At 40.6% G+C, this 27,045-nt stretch overlaps 1 protein-coding gene and 1 long non-coding RNA gene across 5 annotated transcripts in view; one reads left to right on the forward strand and one right to left on the reverse strand.

The window, feature by feature from the left end:
* Positions 1-533, reverse strand: part of fhit (fragile histidine triad diadenosine triphosphatase) — a 998,292-nt gene extending 997,759 nt beyond the window's left edge. For 2 of the 3 annotated variants that reach the window (XM_062969657.1, XM_062969656.1), the window contains exon 1: positions 368-533. In XM_062969657.1, the coding sequence (XP_062825727.1) occupies positions 368-533 (166 nt within the window). The remainder of the gene's footprint in view (positions 1-367) is intronic. The other variant, XM_008105413.3, reaches the window with a different exon arrangement.
* On the forward strand, positions 458-13,720 carry LOC103277977 (uncharacterized). Of its 2 annotated transcripts, none has more exons than XR_505803.3 (3): positions 458-545; positions 5,756-5,914; positions 12,719-13,720. It is a non-coding gene; the product is annotated as an uncharacterized LOC103277977 (long non-coding RNA). The 2 variants fall into 2 exon arrangements; XR_010002510.1 differs by lacking the exon at positions 458-545 and adding an exon at positions 552-820.
* Positions 13,721-27,045: the final 13,325 nt, after the last annotated feature.

The following is a 27,045-nucleotide window of genomic DNA, read 5'->3' on the forward strand; positions in this document are numbered from 1 at the left end:
CAGAACCTGGCAGACCAAAGGTTTAAAATCACTGAGTTAAAGGCTTCCAGCTGTGTAATCTGAAAAAAGGTCGACAACGATATCGTGGTTCTTTCCCTTTAAGCTGCCACGGAACGCTGGGATTTGGAGTCCTTGCGGGAGCAATCAGAACCCTCAGAGCAAGCTAGGACTTGGATTCCGAACTACAAGTCCCAGAAACCCACGGGGCAAGCACAGTAAGACCCATAGAGCGAATCATTGTGTACACGTGTGAAGGGGCCTCCTTGTTGCTGAACAGCTCTGACTTGAGCTGAAGAGACACGATGGTTTTAATATACGGTTTTAAAAATAAATGACTCTGGGACAGGCGCGCCTTGGACAGGCCTACCTTGTATGGCACTGAAGGACCTTCCTGGCTCTCGCTGCGCCGCGGCAAGGAAAGGGTGTGTGGTGGGCGTGGCTAAAGGGCAGCGGGGGCGTGGCTTTGCCCAGACTCCGGCAAAGACGGACAGGGAAAGGAGGGGGCAAGAGAGACAGAGATCGCAAAGCACCATGGGACAAAGAATGTAAGCGAAGGAAGAGAAAGGGTTTTAGCGCGCCTTTGAGACTCAGGGTGCATCTACACTGTCCAATTAACTGCAGTTTGACGCTACTTTGACTGCCTGGCTCAATGCTATTTAATCCTGGGGTTTTGTAGAGAGATGCACCCAAAGGGAGAGCAATGCAAGGATTCGAAGGAGATCAGCACTGGGTTGCTGTGAGTTTTCCGGGCTGTATGGCCATGTTCCAGAAGCATTCTCTCCTGACGTTTCGCCCAAATCTATGGCAGACATCCTCAGAGGTTGGGAGGTTTGTTGGAAACTATGAAAGAGGGGTTTATATACAGTAGAGTCTCACTTATCCAAGCTAAACGGGCCGGCAGAACTTGGATAAGCGAATATCTTGGATATTAAGGAGGGATTAAGGAAAAGCCTATTAAACATCAAATTAGTTTATGATTTTACAAGTTAAGCACCAAAACATCATGTTATACAACAAATTTGACAGAAAAAGTAGTTCAATACGCAGTTATGCAATGTTGTAATTATTGTATTTACGAATTTAGCACCAAAATATCACGATATATTGAAAACATTGACTACAAAAATGGCTTGGATAATCCAGAAGCTTGGATAAGCGAGGCTTGGATAAGTGAGACTCTACTGTATCTGTAGAAAGTCCAGGGTGGGAGAAAGACCCCTTGTCTGTTTGAGGCAAGTGTTGAATGTTGGAATTAATCACCTTTATTAGCATCAAAAAGCCTTGCAGCTTCAAGGCCTGGCTGATTCCTGCCTTTGTCGGGAGGTGGGAAAAAGATCAAAGATCTGGAGACCATGAATCCCTATGAGGAGAGTCTTAAAGAACATTATGCTTAGCCTGCAGAAGAGGTTGAGAGGAGAAATTTATTTATTTATTATTTAATATGTTTATGTCCCGCCCATCTCGCCCCGAAGGGGACTCAGCAGCTTACAAATTAAATTTACATACAATATTATATTATTAGCATAGCACAAGACTGGCAATAAATTACCATATTGTACTATAGCTATATGATAGCCATGTATAAATAAGTCGATGGGTGTCATAAGGAAGAGGGAGCAGACTTGTTTTCTGCTACCCTAGAAACTAGTTTTAGGAGCAATGGGTTCAAATTACAGGAAAGGAGATTCCTCCTGAACATTAGAAAGAACTTCTTGACTTAAGAGCTGTTCAGCAGTGGAACTCTCTGCATCAGAGTGTGGCGGAAACTCCTTCCTTGGAAACAGAAGCTGAAAGGCCATCTGTCAAGGATACTTTGATTGTGCTTTTCCTGCATGGCAGGGGGTTGGACTAAATGGCACATGTTGTCTCTTCCAACTCTATTATTCTATATACAGTAGAGTCTCACTTATCCAATATAAACGGGTTGGCAGAACCTTGGATAAGTGAAAAGGTTGGATAATAAGGAGGGATTAAGGAAAAGCCTATTAAACATCAAATTATGTTATGATTTTACAAATTAAGCACCAAAACATCATGCTTTACAACAAATGGATAGAAAAAGCAGCTCAGTATATGATAATGTTATGTAATAACTATTGTATTTATGAATTTAGCACAAAAATTTCGCAATTTATAGAAAAATTGACTACAAAAACATTCACTACTGAAAGGCAAACTGTGCTGGATAATACAGAACCTTGGATAAGCGGAGCTTGGATAAGCGAGACTCTACTGTACAATCATTTTGTCTGTTTGTCACTCTGTGGTCTTATTCTACTTTGTCTTGACATTAATCTTTATAAAAAGTGTTCATGATGGACACAAGTCCATAAACATTAACAAAAGAGAAGTTTCAATTCCAGCTGAAATTTCAACAAAATTTGAAGTCTTAGGCTTAGACAAGTACAGGCAGTCTCCACGTACAAGCAAGATAGGTTTGTAGGTTTGTTCTTAAGTTAAAATTGTTTTTATGTCAGATTAGGCACATTTGTAACTCCAGCCATATATAAATATATAAATATTGAGAAAGTGAGCTGAATATATACACGCTTTGGATAGCATAGGGAAGGATTAACACCTTTGCTGTCTGTGCCCTGTTCAGATTTCACCTCACTTTCTATTCCTGAGATAATTGGATTTTGAAAACATTATCTTATTGTGGAAACAAGGATTGGTGATAAGGCTTCAGTGAAGACCTCTTTCCCCCATGATAACTCTTCCAGAAGTGAATTTCCTTCCCCATGAGAGATTTCTCTCACTTCCTGATGTCTTATCCCTGTTCTTAACTATGAGTCATATGTAAGTCGAATGTTTGTAACTCAGGGAGTGCTGGCATTGTGTTTCACCAGTGTACAAGCCACTATGAGTCTCTTTTGGGAGAGAAAAAGTAGAATATAAATAATAAATATAATAAGAAGAAAGCAGACGAAACCAAATCAGTGACATGGTTCAGTGTGAAAACTGCCCTTAAAAGTCTCTCACCTCATGTTTTCCCTGCTTTAAAACACAAGTGCAGGAGATCCAAAATCACTGAAAACTGCTCACGTGAAATGATGTTCAACTCTCGACCATCCAACATCCTTGTTGTGAATTACTATGGTAGCCCTTCAGTCTGTTCCATCTTTGCCATACCTGTTCTCTCCATCTATGGTGACTTCATCTTCTTTCAAGACTCAGGAGTAAGGGTTATTCCCTGACATTCAGTCTAGTCATGTCCAACTCTGCGAGTTGGAGCTCATCTCCATTTCTAAGCCAAAGAGCCGGCATTATCTGTAGACACCTCTAAGGTCACTGGTCGCCATGACTGCATGGAGCACCGTTACTTTCCCGCCGGAGCGTTACCTATTGCTCTACTCACATTTACATGTTTTAAAACTGCTAGGTTGGCAGAAGCTGGGACTAACAGCAGGAGCTCACTCCACTCCCCAGATTTGAACCACTGACCTTTCGGTCAGCAAGTTCAGCAGCTCATTGTTTTAACCCGCTACGCCACCAAGACTGCTCTAATTCTGAAGAAATTCAGGAGAAATGCTTCTGCTGAATTTCAACCTGTATCTTTTTGTTAGGAAATTTCCAAGTCAATTTGGGCTTTAAATGATTTTAATTAGTTCCTGTTGCAAAGACCTAGTCTCTATTCACATCCACTGGCAAGGGAACAGCTTCATCCCAAAAGACTGAGAAGGTGTATTCATCCTGCAGCCTCAGTGGCAGGAAAATACTCTGTAGTATGAAATCACATGTATCAATACAAACTCCAAAAATCATGAGAAAACAGCTTTGGCAACTAACACCCACCACCACCTCCAAGTTGTAAATTTGAAGTGAGGGTTCTCATCATGACAGCCCTAAGAAGTATAAAAACCCAACACGGATAGATATTTTGCTACAAGATTGTCTATTCATATCAACATACGCAGGATTTCCTACCTTCAGCAGAAGCAGATCATTTTGAGAACTTTGTTACAGTTGTGTCCCTTTAAGTCATTTCTGATTTGTTTGTTTTTTATCGTGTCAGAAGCAACTTGAAAACATACTGCAAGTTGCTTCTGGTGTGAGAGAATTGGCCGCCTACAGAGACATTGCACAGGGGACACCTGGCTGTGTTTGCTGGGAGGCTTCTCTCATGTCCTGACAAGCTAGAGCTGACAGACAGGAGCTTACCCTGTCTTGGATTCGAACCGGCAATCTTCAGGTCAGCAACCCAACCTTCAAGTCAGCAGTTCAGCCGGCACAAGGGTTTAACCCACTACTCCCTAAAATGAATCAATCATGGGATTTCCTTGGCAAGATTTGTTCAGAGGGGGGTTTTGTTGAGAGAGTATGGGCTGGGCTTTAGCACAGCTGGTAAATCACCAGCAGTAATAAGATCTACCAACTGAAAGATGGCCAGTTCAAAGCCCGGTCGGGGTGAGCACCCGACTGTCAAGCTGTGTTCAGTGTTTACCTAAGCAGTTTGAAAACAGCATAGAGCTGTAAGTAGAGAAATTAGGTACCGCTAATGAGTAGGAGAGGTATTTTATGACACCTTAAAAGAAAAAGACCAGAAATGCTGGTGACCAGAAAAAAGGAGGAAGTCCTGATGGCTCTTTGTCATAGAGAATGGAGCAACAGCACCCCCTGTGGCTGAATCCGAGCACAACCTCCAAGGCACCGAAGCTGGACAATATACCTCCTTTCTGTCTGTTCTGTTCTGTCTGTCCAAACAGCATTGAATCTTTGCTGTGTATGTGTGTTGTGATCCGCCCTGAGATCCCTTGGGAAGATAGGGCAGAATATAAATAAAGTGTTATTATTGTCCAGAGTTACTCTTTGGGTTTCCAAGGCTAAGCAGAAATTTGAAACCTTGGGCCTATCTACACTGCCATAAAATTAATTTTGAAACTGCATTATTTGGTCAGTGTGAAGAGTCCTATATAGCAGCTTCAAACAGCATTATATGACTCTAGATGGCGTGTGTTCTTCTGAAGTCTTGGTTCAGCATTAAAATCACTACACATGCTGGCTCTCATTGAGGCTGAATGGGTCGTAATTATCCATTCATGCCCAAGCCGAACCCAAATGCTTTGGATTAAAATAAGGACAGCAAAAAGCAATTTTTGCTCTATCCACTTTGAACATTCCAGCTAAACTCAGAAAGAATAGGGGAGATGGGAGAGAGGCCGAGAGATGGGATCTGTAGAGAGCATAAATAAGGTCCTGGACCTTCAACTCCACAGTTCTTGGCATCCCTGTAATAGCGTTTAGGAGGAGGCCACAGCAGATGGCTGAAATGGAACAATTTCGAGTGACTTATTAAAATTGTTGCCAGGCCACGAACTGGAAGACAGAAGTCCTAGCAAAAGCCTGTTATTAGTGCAGTGGCAAATGGATTTATAAAGAGGAAAGGCAGCCATGAAAAAGCAGGCATGATGAGAAAGAAATCTGTGTTGCAAAATAGGGTGCGTCGTTCGTAAATCTCTCACCCCTTGCCTAACAATGGAGCTCATTTAACGGCCATAGAAATCAGAAAATATTGCAACTGTTCAAAAACTATACAAAGGCACGCTAAGTAATACTTTTGCAAGTGAGGGGCCAGGCTGATGACGTGCGGACCCTCAAGCAACTTTTGTCAAAGCGCAGCGAATCTGTAATCACGACCACACAATGGCATCGAGAGAAGCTAAACCATTATGTGGAGGAGTTTGTTTTTCCCCTTGTCGAAACAATATGAAATAATGAGCTATAATCTGGTCTGTATTTTCTATGCCTGTTACAGGGCAGATGTGAAGTCAGACCACATTATCTCCTCCCCTCCATCGACTTAGAAATGGAGATTGGGCCAGAAAGTGCTGAATCTATCAACTATCAAAAGTCTTTCATAAATCGTTGAACTTCTGACAAAAGCAAACTAAGTTCCCCACAATAAGCTTTCGAGGTAAGCGTGAAAACATATTATTTTTTATACCTACTACTGCATTTTCACACTTCATAATCCTATGGACAAGCTCTGTTCCAGTGTAAAGTGCCTATAAACAAATCCTTCTACTAAATACTTATAAACAAGCTCTTGCCAAACTGCACAATTTGCTACCATTAGGTGCTCAAGTTAAAACCACTAAAACTATATGCTGTTTTAAGCACAATATTCTCTTGCTTTCTAACATTCCTTTCGCATACTCCCTACCTATCTCTTGAATATTTCAAGAGACCGTAGAGCAGTGTTTCTCAACCTTCTTAATGCCACGACCCCTTAATACAGTTCCTCATATTGTGATGCCCCCCAAACAACATTATTTTCGTTATTACTTCATAAGTGTACTTTTGCTACTGTTATGAATCATACTGTAGATATCTGATACGCAGGACTCAAACAATGATGGATCTGGACCAGGGCCGGTTTAACCTATGAGGCCAGTTAAGCTGCCGCCTCGGGCGCACGCCGCTAGGGGCGCTGTCGACGCCTCGACAGTGCCCCGTAGCGCCGCAACGCCAAACTGCAAAGCGCGGAAGTTGCTGGACGCAGGCGCAGATCAACTGGCCGATCCGCGCGTGCGCCCAGCAACTTACGCCGATTTGGCCGATCTGAGCTGTGCGCATGCGCACAGACAGCTCAGTTCACCCAAATCGGCGTAAGTTGCTGGGCGTACGCTCGGATCGGCCGGCCGATCCACGCGTGCGCCCAGCAATTTAGGGTGACATGGCCGATCTGAGCTGTCTGTGCACATGCACACAGCTCAGTTCGCCCAAATCGGCGTAAGTTGCTGGGCGCATGCGCGGATCGGCCAGGCAAGGCCAGCGCGCACTGGGCGAGAGGCGGGGCACCGTCAGGGCGGTGCCCCACCTCCCGCCCAGCGTGCCCGGCCCCGCCTCTCACGCAGCGTGGGAGGCGGGGTCAGGGCGAGTAGCGCGGAAGGCGGGGCCAGGGTTTGCCCCGCTTCCCGCGCTACTCACCCTCGCCCATCTGGCCTTTTCCAGCTGGCCAGACTGCAGTCAGCTGCAGTCCGGTCAGCTGGAAAAGGCCAGACGGGCGAGGGTGAGTAGCGCGGGAAGCGGGGCAAACCCTGGCCCCGCCTCCTGCGCTATTCTCCCTGACCCCGCCTCCTACGCTGCATGAGAGGCGGGGTCAGGGTGAGCAGCGCAGGAGGCGGGGCCCGCTGCCGCTGTGGGAGGCGTGGCCATGTCCCTCCCGTGGCACATGGCCACGCCTCCCGTGGCGCCAGCGGGGGGGTGCTTTTCCCCACCCCCGCTTAATATTTAAAATTATCTCCGGCCGGCCCTGATCTGGACCAAACTTGGCACAAATACCCCATACTCCCAAATTTGAACACTGGTAGAGTTTGTGGAAAATAGACCTTGACGTTTGGGAGTTGTAGTTGCTGGGATTTATAGTTCACCTATAATCAAAGAGAATCTTGAACTCCACCAATGATCCAATTGGGCCAGACTTCCAACACAGAACCCCCATGACCAATGGAAAATACTGGTCTTTGGCAACTCCTCTGAACCCCCTTCGCGACCCCCCCCCCCCAGAAGCGCTGCCATAAAGATTGAACTGTGGACTTTAGTATCTGACATTGAAGCAAATTTATCAATTGTTGGGGGGAATGCTCCAACAAATCTTCAGAAAAATCTGTGAAACATAGAGGCATAATACTATTCCAGTGACTGGAGAGATCAGACACCTGAATTGGTCAGACGTCAGAAGATGACAGTGTTCTGCCACCGTCTGCTGTGTTCAAACATACTGCATTTCCGTCCATGTTGTCATTGTCGCAACATCATACAGACAATCACAAGGCAGCCACCAGACTCACAGTGTAAGCCAGCTTCAAGAGCTTCATGGTTTGTTCCTCCTCACTGTTTAGTGAGGCCACTTCCCATAATTACAAAAAGTAACTTTAAAATGTTTATAATACATAGAATCATAGAATCGTAGAATAGTAGAGTTGGAAGAGACCTCATGGGCCATCCAGTCCAACCCCCTGCTAAAGTACTAAAGTAATCAAGTCTTCCCTAGTTAGGTTAATTGGGTAATGTATTTATGTCTTCACTATTTCAAAAAGAAATTAAAGAACCAGCTTGGTTTGAACATTTGGATTTTTAACTCTGGAGAGGAAGGTTGAATTCCCCACTTAGCCATGGAAATCTACTGTGTGACCTTAGACTAGTCGTAACCTCTCGGCCCCAGAAAGCCTCATGATAAGTTCATTTTAAAGTTGCCATAAGTCAGAAACAACTTGAAGCCACACAGTGATAACAACAACAGTTATGATATTGAACTACAATTTGAAGCACCTGTCTAGGTAGTAAAACGTCTGGGGTGAGTTGAGCAATCCAACGTAGCCACTGGCCCATATTAAACTGAAAGTACTCAGGGATCCTTCTCTTTTGGCTTTGCCTGAGTAGTAATGGTCTTTTTTCTGCAGCTCCAGTGTGTTCCTTGGCTCTGAGCCCTGGCTTTCTTTATTCTCTTTCATTCCCTCTCAGCTCCTGGCTTGTCTACAGCTACTGCCTATGGTTCAGTCCAATGACGGCTGTACTTTCAGTCAGGCATTTTGCTTGGAAAAGGTTATATAAATCAATATAAAAATGTGTAAAACAAAACACCTTGAGAAATAATGTGGTCTTTTATACTGTTCAAATTCCACATACCACCATTCCAAAGCAGGTTAAAATACTCTCTAGAACTTGTAATCCTGCTTTAGAAATGTTAGATAACTAATAAACTTACATTTCTCATAATATATACTCATGCATAAGTCAAACTCATGTATAGGTCGAGGACAGGTTTGTGGGCCATAGGTTCTAATATGACCCATCAATAAGTCGACAGCCATTCAGTGGAGAGGGGAAAGAACCAATGCTGCCCTTGGCTACTTTTCCACTGAGGCATTAAAAAAGACCACGCCAGGGAGAATTGAAGGGGTCAATATGTTATGGTTGAGCCTTTGGGCTCCGATAATAGAAGAAGGGGGCACTACTTTTAAGTTCTCTGGGGGCGGACTAACTAAGTTCATCTTTCACCAATCTACATAGAGAAGGCCACATAGAGTTCTAATTTGACACTCTAACCACTATAAGACACTGATAGTACTCTCACAAGTCATTTCAGTATGGAAGGGCTCTCAAAATGTGAGGGTCAATTGAGATTGCCAATTATGCAGCCATGGAATAAAAAAAAATGATCTCTTCACATGGCTGTTTGATCGCTTGGACTCAGATGCACAGTCTCTTAACGTCACTGCCATAACTCTCCTTTTACAAGCAAGCCTTAAGCACAGATAATACCATTCATTAGGAGAATAAGGCAGACACAGTGGAGCCCCGTCCTTAATCAATTTTCCTTGTTGATGCTCGAGGTACTTGTTGCAAGGAAGGCTTTAAAAATGTGGCATCTGGATGAACTCATCAGAGCCTCATTATTAGCATTCGTTTGTAGGATGCTATTTGAGAAGCTATTAAAGTGGATGGGTGAAGTTATCATTGCTCTGCTGTTTTATGGCCTTCCTTTTGTTTTCATAAGCGTCAGATCAAAGATACACTAACTGCTAGGGATGGGAAAAATTGCTGTTGAACTCCACAAAAGTTGCATTCATCTTCCTTCTGAGACTTGTTAGAAAATACTCATTTCACCTTGAGGATTTGTACAGATGTCTAGCTTAGGGGATGTTTCCAAAAGTAAAGTGTATAAAACATAATGTGTGTCTTTTAAAATGCACATGAGTAAAATGAGGATTCTTTGAAAAACTACACAGAAACATGATTTATTCAGAGAGGGAAATGGGAACAACATGTAATATTGTGATATTCCACCCAAGGGAGTTTCAGCTGCTGGTATGCTGTCTGTACACCACACAAAACATACATCTGTGCATTAAAGCTTGTGTAGTCAACATATCATATAACAAAATATTGTTGATGAGGCAAAATAAATTATTTCCTAACAACAATTTCACACTGACAACTCACTACAATATTTTCATATGGACAGTTCTTTCCTTTTTAAAAAAAATTAATTTAAACTATTTTGGGCTTATCTCAGTGAGTAATTAGGTAAGAATATCTGCATTGCTTCAGATAATGGGACATTTATACCAGGATCTTGCTTAATCAGCATTGAGAGATTTATGGCATGATTATACCATCCTTCCTCAGTAGGAAATCAGTAGATTTCAGTGTGATGTACCCAGGCCCGTAGCCAGAATAATAGTGGTGGTAGTGATGGGGGGGGGGGGTTGATTTTTTTTTTGGGGGGGCAAATTATGGAAGACCAAATATATCCCACCATTTTCCCTAGTACTTTCACCTTTCCTATTTTGTCCTATTTACCCCGTTCCCATCTTTTTCCTTCTCTTGAACTTTCTTTCTTAACCTTATCCTTTCATTTTAGGTAAAATCTCTATTTTGAAAACTTCAACAAAAATTATAAAAAAAAATTTTTTAGCAAGTCATAAAGAGTAGGTCCATAACACAAAATAATTTAAATTCTATGACTCATTCTATATTTTTATATAGACTTAACACTTCTATTTTAGCTACAAAGTTTCAACTCTAAAAAAACCTGAAAATGATTCTTGGTAATTTAGTGGCTACAAAAGAATACCACAGCACCTGATGGAAACACTTGAAAATTCTTTCAATACACTTTGACAGAAATCAGACTCTATCGATAAACTTCGGTGGACACTCAAGAGTGCAAGGCCAGACAGTCTTTTTTCTCCATTGTGCTTTTAATGTCAGTTTTCAAATATTTAAGAGTTGAAAATGACCTTTCATTTGTAGCCGTTGACACTGGCAATGTTGCAGAAATCTGAAGAAGTTTCTTCACATTTGGAAAAAAACTGTCAGTCACAAACAAGATAAGTTTCAAATGCATTTGATTGTTTTTCTGCAGTTGTAATCTTTTTCCATTTTCTACACTACAGGTCACACTCTTCCATCAGTGTGTCAGTATCTTGAAGGCATTCATTGTAAAGTTCTGTTCACTTATCCAAGTTGGATTTTAAATGACCACAGTTAATAGAGAGGAACACTTGCAGTTCCTGAACTGCTTCCCTGTGCCTTTTAAACCTTTCTTGAAGCTAACGGAAAAGAAGTTCAGAAATGGGATGTACACATTTAGCCTATAATATTCCATTCGTATTGGTGAAGTTGCTTTGATGTTGCTTTTGCAAGTCTGTCTTCAACAGATGCAAGGAATACTAATTTCTCCACCCATAGACTCCACCACTGATCTTTCTGTGTCAAATATCTCCTGAATTTCTTTCACACCTTCTGGCTTTTTCTAAGACATTGTCGACATGTTGCAGACTACCGAAAATGTTCATATCTCTTCTTTGTAATGTTTTACTAAGCTGAAGGGATGATGACAGAAGCTTTCTTGGGATGTGTATGTCTACTACAAATTCAGCATTCAGAAAGAATGTGTCCAGCTTGGGAAGAAGTCTCACTGTTATATAGAGGACTCTCTTTTAGTTTTTCAAGTGTTCTCGCCACCACACAGTACAGGTTAACAAAATGTAAAACTACATCATGTTGCTCAACCCAATGGATTTCACGAAGCGGCAACAGGTTATTTGCCGTTGATTTAGGGAAACAGTATTTTATATTTTTCAACAGTTCCAGTCTGATGAATGATGGTCTGAAGAAATTGCAATCAGATAATATTGTTTCTTGGCAGTTTCTGACAGGTGGAATGCGGCAAGTCTTTGCTAAGGCTAGATTTAGTGAGTGAGTGCTGCAGTGGATGTTGACAGCCATGGGATACTTCTGTGATATAATTGGCTGTGTACCACTAGTATGACCACTCATATTAGCAGCTGCATCATATCCCTGTTCACACATGTTTTGCAGGTTCAGCCCAATTTTTCCAGTGTTTTCAATGATCCACACATATTATTACATTTTTAGAGACTACATAAAATAACTTTAATCTGGTACTTAGGTATTCAGAAATACTTTATAATTTAGGAGAAATTAAAGTATAAACGTTTGAAGCAAGCACAAATTATCATAGTTGTTATATACCTGCAAACATGGTAAATTGTATTTAAACTTGTTTTTCTTATGGAGTTTAATGTGGGGAGTCTGATTTTGTTGTCAGTTTACGTGGATTATGTCATCTTCATGTCGAAAGTGTTGAATAAACATCCATAATGTCAAAACATGGTTGCTTCCACTATGTCGGCTAGTGCTCCTATTGCAATATAAATTAGTGGAAAGGTAGGTAATCATAGTATGAATAAATGATCAAAATTTGGTTGAGATAGTGCTTCCAGTTCTGAAGGAACTCTCGTTTTTGCTTCTCATAGACCTAGCATGGAGATTTGGTAGTTAAAATTCATCAGTAAGCTGGGTCTTTTTATTTGAATTTTTTTTTGGAGGGGGGGGGGTTGAACCTTTACACCATCCCTGACCTCCCTTGGCTATGGGCTTGAATGTACCACCCTAGACTAAGTTGTTTAAAGAGTTTTTTATGGCCTTTTCCCTCACAAACTTTCAAAAAAAAAAAAGCAAAGAAAGATCCAGCCAGCCTCTGTCAAGATGTGTATTTTATTCTGTGGTCACTTTTAGGCTTTTCAGAAAGTTCTCTCCCAAGTTTAGAAATCCAAGTGTAATCTAAAAAAGATATGAACAGGATTTTCTGCTCTTTCTCATATTGTATGTATATGTTTTAGCTATTTCTTACCCATTTTCAACAGAGCTGTGAAGGACCTTTAATCTATTTCTTTATTTACAGCATTTATACCCTGCCTTTCTCACCCGAGGAGACTCTAGAAGCCTTGAATCCTATGTTGGCTCACCTTGGCTATGTCCCAATATTATCCTCTTCACTTTTTCCTGACATCAAGAATCCTGGCACTGAAAAGGGCTAAGACCATAGATGTTTCCTCAGAGACTCTTTGATCCCCACCTTAACTCTGAAATTGGACTTACTGGCATCAGGAATGAAAATGCCAATTTTCTCTTTGGCTCTGGGACAATAGGATAACACTGTTTGTTATATTATTTTAAAACAAAAATTTAATAAACATTCTAAGAACGGAAGGATAAAGAAAAGCTCAGAGTGCTTATAGGCAAAGGATCTCTATGAGTTTGTAGTTCAAATACATGCTGTTGTATAAAAGTACTCCTTATGTCTAAAAATCAAAATTCTAATGTTGCCTCTTATTTAGTGGCAACAGCCTTTCAGATGCTTTTGGACTGCAACTACCATCATTCCCCACCATTGACTATGCTAGCTGGGGCCAATGGAGATTATGTGACTGCAGCAGACATATTCCATTGCATCAAGAAAGTACACTTGTTCATAATATAGCAACGGTGTTATGCTTTTCAAGCCCTGTGACATCCTGTTTTCACTTACTAACCTCGGTAGCAAAGCTTGATCAAAGCATCTTGCCTGTGGGCTTGAAATGTATTTTCCAAATTTAATAAAGGATGACCTGAGTAAATAAATATAAAGTCTAGGCCCTTAGTAATGTAAAACAGTTGAAACTCATGTTATTATCAAGTCTGTTAAGATGTTTCTTGCTGTATTTCCATCCCAAATCTCAAAGTATTTTTACTATTTGCTCTTCCCACTAGTGATCGGATAAAGAGAAAATCCAATAGGCTGTTTTTTCCTCTTTGATAAATGTAGTAAGTTGGCTCTTTGCCACCAGGAAGATCAGTTTTAGAGTCTTGGTTGACATCATGGCCAAACTGCTGTCCAGTGACATTAAAGACTCAATTTGTATTAGTGGCCTTGTTTGATCGTTTTTCTTTGCCTTGGTAGTTTGAGGCTGGGAAAAGATATGAAGGCTGGAAATGGACTAGAAGAGAATGTTGTTCTGTTGCTAACCTGCATGTGCAGTTTTCATATCTATTGGGGATGTAGGGGTGGAGAGATGAAATGGGTCATATTTGTACATTTTGATTTACCCATGGGATGCCTCTTTACTATTGACCAGAACTTTCTGAACTGTATGTCATGACACTTTAGTGTGTTGGCTGCACAATGTGAATGTGTCACATAAATGTAAGAAGTTTGAGTTTATGTGAAATAAGCACCAAATCATATATTTTTAAATATATAAATGAACGATTTTCATAAGATATGTTGTGGACATAGATACATTTATCTATGTGTCAGTATCTCTTAACTTTTTTAAAACTTGGTTTAACTTTTGGATGGCTAGTAAAATTGAATTACTGTGTCATGAAATGATGCATACCTAAAAAGGTGTGTCACCAACATAAAATGTTGGGAAAGCTCTGCCATAGACCATCTGCTGGATCATTTACTACCAGTGAAGCTTATCTTCAGCAGTAACTTATTTCAGCGTTAAACACTGAAAGAACTCTTGACAATGCTCAATTATCAAATAAAAGGGGGTTTTTTAAATAAAAAAGTTATAGAAACAAATCAAGACATCCCATCTCCCCTGCCCCCTCCAAAGGGGTAATCACTTGAGATTTATCAGAAGATGACTCAAATCACATTGTAGAAAAAGTGTTCCACAAGTTACCTCTATGATCTGGAGGCTGAAATTGTTGATTCATGCATAAATAACTGAATAAAGTAAGTTCTGGAGTGACTGGAAAAAAGATAATGATTCTTGCTCTGGGGCATTTTGAATTTTATGCTGACTACTGATTATGTCAGAAGTCTGACATCAAAAAGAGCACTGAAAGACCCCCTGCCCCTGGTGATAATCCAAAATGAAATATATTGTCTCTTTTTGTTACCATGGGATTTATGACTTTCCTTGATTTAAAATAGCTATGTGCAAGTTCCCTATATGTAAGACCCCTTTGTTCACTTCCTTCATTGGCTTGTTTACTTGTTGAAGAGATCAATCAGAAGCGGAGGAGAGCTGATAAGAGTCAACAAGCCTTGCTAAAATCAATCTTTTTCATCATACCCAATCACAAACAGAGAAGTGTGAAAAGTCCCAAATGGAGTTTGCAATTTTTGTTAAGATCTCCTCTGTGCCACTTTCTCCTCCCACACATCAATGCATCTCCTCCATCTTATCATATAATGCATACCAGCCTTACACAGAAAGAGGACACTTCCCACACACAGATGTATCCCTAATCCAGAGTTTAGAAACTTCCTTTTTGGGATGGCAACTTTCAGAATTCTTCAGCCAGCATGGCCAGTCTTTGAAAAAGGTGTTCCTAAGTTCTGCTCTAGCCACTTCACCCCATTCCATGGAAACCAAGCATACGCATACTTATGCTAAGGCATTTTAGTGTCTGAAACCCTGGGTCACACAATGCTGCTCCATCAAGTAAATCAGGCTAACCAAATTATTAAGTCCCGGAGGCAGAACATATCTTGAGCTTCTCTTTACCTGCCTGGCAGGGAAAAAAAGGTGGGCAACCACATTATGGAACAGGTCAGCCCTACATTGAGGCATGATAGGCAACACTGAAATCCATTTTAGTCTTTTATCATGATAGGAAATGTCACTTGTACTTTTGACACAGGAATTAAACTTTTCCCCCTCATGGCTCACTATGTTCTCCATCATTTTGTGCATACCCCATAACTAGATGTTTGAATTGGTTATTATGATACAAAGTAGAGCTCTGGTCTTTGATAGGAAATATAAGCATAGTGCTGAGTTTCTAGGCAAACGCAGTTCCCGATAAATAGGAAGAGCCAGCCAGGATGAGTTGCTGAAACATTCTGCAAGCCTTTCTCCAGACTAGACAAGAGATGTCTTCAGCAACTTTTAAGCATTAAGACATATAAAAGGCTCTCAAAAGTATGGCTCAAAAACCTTTTGCATATAAAAGAAACACTGTTCCACTGTTTTCTCTGCATGTGTACACATAAATACACATAAATCAGTGTTTCTCAGAAAATCCTTCCAGCAGCTTCCCACCAATACACACACATCCTACCAAAAAAGAAGGGAGTTTAAAAAAATCCATGAGTTTTTAAAATGAGAAATGTTCCTTTCTTAGAAAATACACTTTCTAGAAGAATACATTTGAGGGAACGGGCAGGCGGAGTTTATTCACATCTTGGAAGAACCTCCTGGAAGACCTGCTTTATATACTTATCAAGGACCTGGAAAGCCCGGGGACCTGAGTGCAAGATGTGCTTAGACACAAACGAGATTCTTTCACAAAGGGAATCCTTCTTATTTGAAATTGGAGGCTTCCAAAGAGAATTGGCAGAAGTGATAGAATAAGCCCTTTTCTCTTCCACCACCAAAACACAATTCTGTTCAAGCCCATTCTTCTATCCATTGACCATATGACATGGAAAAACTAACTGCACTGTGGCAACTATATGATGAAAATCACAACTCATTTGGCCCTAAGGTTCATGGGTGGATCATGGAATAGGAATGTTCCCTAGAAAAAATGTCAAAAGGATGTGTTTTTTATACTTCAGTGTGATGACTCATGGGCCATGTAGTCCCGTTCCTAGCGCTGTTGTGACGGATGAAGAGGAAAACTTGGGTTTTCCACCATTTCAGCCAGAAAGGGAACTTTCCCAGCCAGAATTGGAGCCCTTGCACCTGCAGGAGGTTTGTCCTCCAGAAATCTGCCAAACAAGCCCTGAGTCAAAATCTCCCCCATTTTCTCGCCGTAATTATTATCAGCAACAAAAAGGAGTTCAGCAGGCTAATCGCAGAAGCCTGAGAATCGCAGCAAAGCATTCAGATGATTAAGCCTGCTCCCATGAGAAATTTTAGGGAGTCATACATCTGGGCACAGAGATTGACTTTCGTTTCTGATTCCCCAGAGAAGTGTTCTTTGGTGGGAAAACGAGAACCTATTTAGGTTCCTTGCCCTTTAGGAATCTTGCGGAGTCAATTCGTCAGCTACTGGAGTAGTGTGTGTGGACAGCGCTACTCCCGCTTCCAAGCCTCGTTCCTGTTTTCAAGCCTCGTTCCTGTTTCCAAGCCTCCGCTCCCAGCCTTGTTTACTCCCCGGATCTTGCCTTGCTTCCCGGACCTTGCCAAGTAATTACCACGGATCTTGTTCTTGCTCCTCGTTTCTTGTTGCCTTGTTCAAGCCTTGTGTTCCAAGAATCAAGTTATTACCTAGCCTTGCTCAAGTTTCATGGACTAAAGGACCTTGTCATCTCCCCTCACTTTGCTTGGCAAAGTGAGTGTTTCGGTTATTGAATTACAACTTTGGACCTTAATATTTCATACTGGACATTGTTTCTTTGGACTAATTTTGACCTTCCCTGAAAGGTCTACTTCTGAACTATTTCTTACACTTGCTTTTATTAACTTTATATATTCCCTTAATAAAGATATTAGATAGATTCTGGCCTCTGTGTATGGTTATTGGTGCTCTGCAGCCTGGGTCGTGACATTCAGTGACCTAGTTGTTCTGCAGTTCATCCAATTTGGGACCCAGTGCTTGTCTGTACAAATCAAGAACCCCAGGTCTATTGTGATACTCACCTGAACTAGCTCTGGATCATGGCTGTTTTTACAATGCACAGCTACTTCCAATGACTAGCTTTAAGCCACTAGCTCTCAACCTGTGGGTCCCCAGGTGTTTTGGCCTACAACTCCCAGAAATCCCAGCCAGTTTACCAGCTGTTAGGATTTCTGGGAGCTGAAGGCCAAAATATCTGGGGACCCACAGGTTGAAAACCACTGCTTTAAGCGATCTTCCATTTTGAGACAGTTGGATTGGGTCTAGTTCAGGCCAATCCATTGTACAGATGGGACACCAGTACCATTATCCATCATCAACACAGGAAAAGGGGATGGATTACCATCACTCTAGCCATAGAGTTATGTGAGAGCTCTTGGTCATTGTGGTAGTCTCTACTGATGTCAGAATGGGGCATTTACATGACCAGAAAGAAGAAAGGAGCATTCAGAAAACTCTTATGCTGTCTAAAGCTTCTCTGCTCTAATAGAAAATGAGAGAAAAGGTTTTAGAGAGAATGATTCATTGAGCAGCATGTTCCAATGCTAACACTACAAGCTAAGCTATATAACGCCATGCTGAAAACTCCAGGAAATGCACACTCTTCTTCTTTATGGACATTTATGCCATGCATAAAAGGAATGAAGCCTAATCTTTTGAAGGCTGACTGGAGGGTTTGGGATTGTGAGTGTGTGTTGTGTTTATTTATTCAACAAAGCTGACAGTAGGGGGTAGGAAGAAAGCTTTGAGTTCCTAGTTAGGCGCTGATACTGAAATAATCCAGCTAATTCCGCTTTCATAAATGTGCCAGTTGGATGATCAAGTTTTTCACTAGGTTTGCCAGCTGCTCTGGTTCTCAATCTCCCTTCTCTTTCAAAAAAGAAAAATAGAGGTGGAGTGAATCAATGTGACCAAACAGCTAAGCTGTCAGGTATGTCGTGCTTGCAGAAGTGGGAAATCCTTCTCAAGGAGGTGTAGAAAGAGTGATCTTTGATCAACTACTAGGGTTTGGCTCTGACCATTTCTAACAGACTGTGCATCAAACAATAGTTCCAAACTGTGACAGCTTCAAAAAGAGCAACCATAAAGACCAAAATAGCAAACAAGTTCACTCCATTAGCTCAAACACTCTCCCAACATAGCCAACTAAGATCTAGGGTGGAATCATAATATTTTGAGATCAGTGTAAGGCTGGCTGTGATACATTTCAGGATTGTCAAGGAATTGGACTAAATGGTCCTTGGGATCCCTTTCAACCCCATGACTCCACAATTCTATGATTTTATGATTAACGGAAATGAGGGATAGACAAAGAGGGAGAGAGTGAAGCTTCCTATGACATTCATCCACAGATATTCCAAAGAAACCTTTGCTGATTAAACATTTACATCCTGTTTAATTAAGGACATCAGATTATGTTTTCAGAGCACTTTCATGGCAAGCATTGTTTCTGGCATCTTGTGTCTTATGTTCATTAATATCACTTAAAACAAGGAGATTATCATGGTTTAACAAACTACTCCAGGCTGCAAGTGGCTCAATGGCTCTATTACAAAGCTAGCATGAGGATGTCCTGAAAAAAAAAAATGAATGGAATTAGGATTCCACTTTGCATATATGATTGCTGACATTTTTTAATAAAAGCCTTAATTGATAAACAAGAGCTGGGAACGTGACCATTTGCCCACCACTCTGTTATTATGGCTGATAATGAAAAGGCATTGCTCAATTCAGTTTCCAAAATCTAAACACAAGATAATGAATGTGACGACAATTTGAAAAGAGGACCACAGGATTTCATGCTGATAATGGCTTTTAACGGAATGCCAAAAAGAACAAGCCATTAATGTCTGGGACACAAAGGATGATCATGGTGTGATTATGAGAATATTGTGATTTAGCTGAATTATGCAGAGCCATTGTTCAAATGCTGTTTGTGTTTAATGGACAGAAAACAGCAGGGTTGTGTTTCTTTTTATAAAACAGGTATTTGGATAAAATCCAAATCTGCTAAGGCAATAAAACTCCATTCATCTTAAGTCACTGAAAAAAGAACATTCCCTACCAGCTTCTATTCTCTGTGGTGAAAATGAGGAAGTCTATTGAGGACCAAATTTGTAAATGGATAGAAATTTGGAGATATATATAGATATAGATATACAGTAGAGTCTCACTTATCCAAGACTCGCTTATCCAAAGTTCTCGATTGTCCAATGCATTTTTGTAGTCAATGTTTTCAATATATCGTGATATTTTGGTGCTAACTCCATAAATACAGTAATTACAACATAACATTACTGTGTATTGAACTACTTTTTCTGTCAAATTTGTTGTATAACATGATGTTTTGGTGCTTAATTTCTAAAATCATAACCTAATTTGATGTTTAATAGGCTTTTCCTTAATCCCTCCTTGTTATCCAAGATATTCGCTTATCCAAGGTTCTGCCAGCCCATTTAGCTTGGATAAGTGAGACTCTACTGTAGATATATATTAGGGTAGGCCTGACTTTACCTTTGAATTCTATGAGGGTGTTATGTTTTAGCCATAAATTATTTTCGGAAACATTTTGTTCAAAATTGCAGTAAAAATGTTCAGCTATTTTATACGTTTACACTGTTGAGAGACTATGACTTAAAACCATAATTTGTCCAAATCTGATTCCGTGTAATTTGTGTAAGTACAGTACAGCCCCCATATCTGCAAGGGATATTTTCCCAAAATTACCGCAGTTAGTGAAAATTGAGGGAAATAGTAAATCCTATTGAACAAGTGACTTCTAGTGGAAGCATACCACAGAGGTCTGCTGGAGGACCTAGGACATGCTTAGACCATACAACTATCTAGGGCCCCATCTACACTGCCATATAAAATCTAGATTATCTGATTTGAATGGGATTATATTACAGTGTAGACTCATATAATAATAATAATAATAAGAAGAAGAAGAAGAAGAAGAAGAAGAAGAAGAAGAAGAAGAAGAAGAAGAAGAAGAAGAAGTTTATTTGTATCCCGCCTCCATCTCCCCCGAAGGGGACTCGAAATACAAACAATGATAAAATATAAAACATCAGGACAAAACAAAACCAATAAAAATATACACAATAAGTTAAAAAACACAACGCAGAATTAAAACATCAGGTTAAAAACAATGAGGTTGCAATAGTGGATAAGCAAAGTGTACGGTGCACATTATGGGTAACAAATTCATAAATAGATAAAGCACCTGCTTTGATCATCTGGATTATATAGCAATGTAGAAGGGGTCTAGGTATCACCAGGTTCTCCAGCATGGCTCTATGAGATGCTGCTGTAGTGATTTAGCTAGGACCGCAGATAAGAGAATCCATCCCTGGCAAGCATATGCTAAAATCAGAAGGGTCAGGACAGAGAAACAACTCACCAGGTTGAAGACATGCCACAGAGGTTTATTGTGATTCTGCCGAAAAGGTTGCAAATACAAGCTATTAGCTTCAAAATGTACAAACATAAATATACAGAGAAACTCAAGACAATGTGTTGTCGAAGGCTTTCATGGCCGGGATCACAGGGTTGTTGTATGTCTTTCGGGCTGTGTGGCCATGTTCCAGAAGTATTCTCTCCTGACGTTTCACCCACATCTATGACAGGCATCCTCAGAGGTTGTGAGGTATGGACTCAAGACATCTTATACAGTTCTGACAGCCATTTAAACCTTCCACTCCCTCTTCTGACTAGCCAGAAAAGGAGCTGGCTAGGATCCTTGCAATAATTGGCTGAAGGCAACACTGATATCACGGCTCCCAAGTGGGGATTCCGTGGTGAGGAGAATGATGGCTGGGGATTGGTCAGGCAAAAGACCAATCAACTGTTGGGAGAAGACAATCCTAGTGATATGTTGATGAACTTTTGATTAGCTCAACTGTCCAGTTCCATGCCAAACAATGATATAGGGCTCAAGAAACAAATGTGCAAGACTCGGAAACAAAAGTGCAGATGGGGGCATTGTATGGTTTCTGGGTTGTATGGCTGTGTTCTAGCAGCATTTTCTCCTGAGGTTTTGCCTGCATCTGTGGCTAGCATTTTCAGATTCTCTGAGACACAAAGGTGCTGATCCTGGACAATCAAGGGCTGGATTGTCAAATAAAAGGGTAAACAAATTTACAAATTTTAAAGTCTCTGTTTCTATGAGAGAAACAAGCTCTCAGCTTCGTAGAAATTACATGAGTATTTCTGAAGTTATCTGGCTGGTACAGGCGATTGTCTATTTTTACATAAAAAAACAAAGAATCTGATGATTATCTGGCTTGGGGAATCAGCCAGGGGAATTGGTCCCACCTTTCCATTCTTATGGGATAATCTTAGCAAGATCACGGAGGCAAATAAAAATGTACAATTTTATAAAGCTGTTCAGATACAGTGTATTTAGGAAATAGATACAATGTACAGTTAAAAGATACAAGTGACACAAAATAATGAAGTTGATACAGTTTATTAAAGGGTTAGATACTACAAAGTTTAGGGCAGGGGTCCTCAAACTAAGGCCCAGGGGCCACATGCGGCACATCGAAGCCATTTATCCGGCCCCCACAGTGGCGGCTCCCCCCTCCTCCGTTGAGGAAGGCACATGCCTTTCTCGCCTGGTGCATACCTTCCAAAGCTTTGCTTGTTTATAATGGTATTTTAATTATTATTTAATTAATAATTAATTATTAAGGGGTGTTTTGCTAGTGCTTTTGGTGCACAAAGGCAAAAGTGGGTTGGACTAAATGGCCCAAGGGGTCTCTTCCAACTGAGCCTTGTCATTTCATGCTTCCTTCGTCCTTTGTTTCTACGAGGTTTAAATAGACATTACTCTTTTTGCATATTACACTTTTTGCATATTACTGGCTTCAAGTGTAGGATAGAGCATGCTTTGCGTATTTTAAACATGGGCTCCAGCATTCTTTTAAAACGTTTCAGGAGGTGGTGTGGAAGTGGATTTTGGGGGAATGATCTGGTCAATTCTAGAATGTGATGGCATTTGTTTCTCCCAGGTTTAAAACAAAATGGTTCCCCAATTTGTGGGCGAGCAAGTTGTGGAAGGAGCCAAAAGTACCCTTGTTAGGGAAAGCATTACCTTTTGCTCACCAAGTTTTTACTTTGTCAGAAAAAAATCTTTTTTAAAAAATAGCCTTTGCGGTTCGTTCCCTTCCCTTCCTTTCGTGATATGTCTGTGCCTTGTGTTAAAGCCGGGAGAGAATTATTATTATTATTATTATTATTATTATTATTATTATTATTATTATTATTATTATTATTATTATTATTATGCCTTGTCTCCATGTTGTGCAGTCCTGGGAGTAATTGTTTCCCAAGGTCCATACCCTTCTCTTGGTGCATTTACATTATGGAATGAATGCAGTTGAACCTTGCTTTAAATACCATAGCTCCATACTATGCAGCAGAGCCGGCCCTAGGTATTTTTCAAGTGTAGGCGAACAGAATTTTGGCGCCCCCCCAAACCAATCACTGAAAAATAAAAGCGTTGGATAAGCGAAAATGTTGGATAATAAGGAAGTATAAAGGAAAAGCCTATAAAACATCAAATTACATTATGATTTTAAAAATTAAGCACCAAAACATCATGTTTTACAACAAATCAATAGAAAAAGCAGTTCAATACATGGTAATGTTATGTAGGAATTACTATATTTGCAAATTTAGCACTAAACATTGAACAGGGATATAGGGCAGTGTGGACTTAGATAACCCAGATAGCCCTCAGTATTAAAAAAAACCCTCTAAAATCAGGACAATAAATAAAGAACAACACTCTGAAAACAGAAGAAATCCAGACAGTAAACAATCAGGGACAGCTAACTCCTCCCAAAAAAAGATTCTCCCAGGCAAGAAGAAGCCAGGCCTTGAAGCCACAGGGCCATTAAATGCTAATCAAGGTGATTAATTACAACATTCACACCTGCTTCAAATAAAAGTTCTTTCTCCCACCCTGGACCTTCTACAGATATATAAACCCCACATACCTAGCTTCCAAGTTCCTACAGACCTCACAATCTCTGAAGGCCCCAAAGGTGGGCTTGCGTGGTGCAAAGGTGGATCTGCGCTGGCCGGAAGGCCCAGCGCGGCCGCTGGAAGGCCCGAAAGAGAAGGAGGTGGAGAGTGGTGCCCTCCTCCCAGGACGATGGTGCCCCTGGGACGATGGCGCCACAGGCAAATGCCTATTTCGCCTTATGGTTGGACCGCCTCTGCTATGCAGTCCTGGGAGTTATAGTTTTCTAAGGTCCACACCCTTCTCTGTGGGGTAGCCAAGAGATGGAGAGAGGGAGGGAGGGAGGGAGGGAGGGAGGGAGGGAGGGAGAGAATCACCACTTTCCCTCCCTCCCTGCTTCCTTGCTTCTGAAATTGACACCTAACAGCTGACATTTCAAAGAGAGAAAGTTTCCCCCCCCCCCCAAAGATCAGGGAGGGAGGGATGGTGAGTGGAGCCTAGCAATTAAAGTATGATGGCAAATGTACTGAAAGAACAAATGCTGTGTGCCACTGATACATTTAACAGTGTGATGAAGGTAGGGGAATCATCCATTTCGTTCCAACACTGAGTCAGACTGAGCTCTACACTTCCCAGCCTCAATATGATGAAGTGGCAAGAATGGTGAATTCAAGCATAGGGCACAGGCCACATATAACCACTAACTCCATTCTTGAACTCTCCAAACTCTTCTTAATATCATAATTCTACAACTATCTTAATAATGTATGCATTTTGACAGCTTGAAAAGTCAGGAAATAAGTATGCAGACATATTTTACAGTAATGGAGTGAGGCAGATGGCATTGGCAAGCAATCACTTAAATGGCAAGCCCATGTCTCCTGCCTAACACTGTCTTCTTTCTTATGTAAAGACCAGGAATTAGCAGGCCTCCAAATGTTGCTTGAGGGTAACTCCAAGTATCCTTCACCATTGGCTGTGCAGAGCTGTTGGGATTTACAGTCCAAAAACATCTTTTAAAAAAAAAATTATTAGGTTTTCAACTAAAGAGCTTACAGTGAAAGTGTGAGAACAATAATTTCCAAGAAAAGAAGTGAAAGGAAGGGAATAGACAACAAGAAAAAAAAATAAGGAAAAAAATTAATAAATAAACAAATAATAATAAAAGAAAAATAAAAATAAAAAAGAGAAATATATATATATATATGGGGGGAAAAAGAAAATTAAAAAAAAATTATAAAGACTTCCATCTCATACACAGTTACTTTATAGAGTTTGTTTTTCTTCTTTTTGGTCATTTTTACTTCTTCTCTCTAGTAGGTGACAGCGTCTTCTTAGCCTTCGCTTTATATCTACAAACCTTCTATATAGATTAGATTAATACCTTCATATGTATTTCTGTCAAATAGTTTTTTACCGGATCCCAATTTGTTTGCTTTCTTGGAGTTCCATAGTTATTTTTTAGTAAGTATGTCAATTATAGAATCATAGAATCATAGAATCATAGAATCATAGAATCATAGAATAGTAGAGTTGGAAGAGACCACATGGGCCATCCAGTCCAACCCCCTGCTAAGAAGCAGGAAATCACATTCAAAGCACCCCCGACAGATGGCCATCCAGCCTCTGCTTAAAAGCCTCCAAAGAAGGAGCCTCCACCACGGCCCCGGGGAGAGAGTTCCACTGTCGAACAGCTCTCACAGTGAGGAAGTTCTTCCTGATGTTCAGGTGGAATCTCCTTTCCTGTAGTTTGAGGCCATTGTTCTGTGTCCTAGTCTGCAGGGCAGCAGAAAACAAGCTTGCTCCCTCCTCCCTATGACTTCCCCTCACATATTTATACATAGCTATCATGTCTCCTCTCAGCCTTCTCTTCTGCAGGCTAAACATGCCCAGCTCTTTAAGCCGCTCCTCATAGGGCTTGTTCTCCAGACCTTTGATCATTTTAGTTGCCCTCCTCTGGACGTTTTCCAGCTTGTCAACATCTCCCTTCAACTGTGGTGCCCAAAATTGGACACAGTATTCCAGGTGTGGTCTGACCAAGGCAGAATAGAGGGGGAGCATAACTTCCCTGGATCTAGACGCTATTCCCCTATTGATGCAGGCCAGAATCCCATTGGCTTTTTTAGCAGCCGCATCACATTGTTGGCTCATGTTTAACTTGTTGTCCACAAGGACTCCAAGGTCTTTTTCGCACACACTGCTGTCAAGCCAGGCGTCCCCCATTCTGTATCTTTGATTTCCATTTTTTCTGCCAAAGTGAAGTATCTTGCATTTGTCCCTGTTGAACTTCATTTTGTTAGTTTTGGCCCATCTCTCTAGTCTGTCAAGATCGTTTTGAATTCTGCTCCTGTCTTCTGGAGTGTTAGCTATCCCTCCATTTGTCCATGTTCATTATTTCCAAAACCTTTGTTAGCCAGCAACCTAATTCGGAAATTTCCTTCTTTTTCCAATATTTAGCATATATTATTCTTGCCGCCGTAGTGAGGTAATTAAAAAGAGTCTCTTTATTTTTATCGTTTTTAATATTAAGCAGCCCCAGGAGAAAATATTTTGGATCTAGTTTTATTTTAATCTGCAACATCTTTTGTATTGCCTGGTGGATCTCCCTCCAATAATTTTTAGCTTTTTTGCAAGTCCACCAGCAGTGATAAAACGTTCCTACTTGGTCATCGCATTTCCAACATTTATTGAGATTTTGTTGTAATAATTTTCTAATTTTTGAGGGGTCAAATACCAGCGATAAAACATTTTAATCCAATTTTCTTTCAATTCTATTGCATATGTGATTTTTAGTCTGGAGTTCCAGGCCCTTTCCCATTCCTCAAAATAGATTTTTTTACCCAAATTTTTGGCCCATTTTATCATACTATCTTTTATTGGTACCGTTTCGGTCTCCCATTCAATTAATTTTTTATATATTATGGATATATGTTTCCTTTCTGCTTTCATCACCTTATCCCAGAATTTTTCTTTCTCCTCGAATCCCAATTTTTTGTCTTTATTATAATACTCTTTTAGTTGTATGTATTGGTACCATCCCACATTGTGGAATTTGTGATTAATCTCTTCCTGGCTTTTCATAATGTAAGTCCCATTTTCTTTAGTTAAAATGTCCTTATATCTCGGCCAGATTTCTCCTCTTGATGGCCACATGATTATCATTTATATTCTAATGAGTCCTCATTAACACTTGAGCACATGTTTCAGTATATTTCTTATTTGGGTTCATATATTGGATGATCCACTAATGCTAACAACTGATTACAAGTTCATAAAATCAATCTGTTTACCAGCATATCGCACCAACCACCAAAACACTGTGCTGCTTGGAGACATTCTTTCAAATATTTCTATTCTGACACTTGAAAAAGAGAAAGAGAGGAAGGGGAACACCAGGTATAACAGACAGCTGTGGTGCCCACATACCTAGCCGAGTTAGATCACCTGGCTCAATACAGATTATAACTACACTGCAGAAGGCCAGCAGCAGCATACAGGCTAAAAAAAATCAACACTAAGCTGTTGTAGTGTAACAAAAATTATGGAGGTCCATATCATTTTTTTTTTTTTGCTATACTGCAATCCAAGTAGAAAGAAAGTGTTTTCATTCTTTTTGGTGAGACATTCCCCAGTTCACCAAACTAGAAACAGGCATAATTTGAAAGTCTGGCCCAGATCTGGGCTTATTACACCAC

Source organism: Anolis carolinensis, chromosome 2 (assembly GCF_035594765.1).
Source record: "Anolis carolinensis isolate JA03-04 chromosome 2, rAnoCar3.1.pri, whole genome shotgun sequence".
Classification (NCBI taxonomy): Eukaryota; Metazoa; Chordata; class Lepidosauria; order Squamata; family Dactyloidae; genus Anolis; species Anolis carolinensis.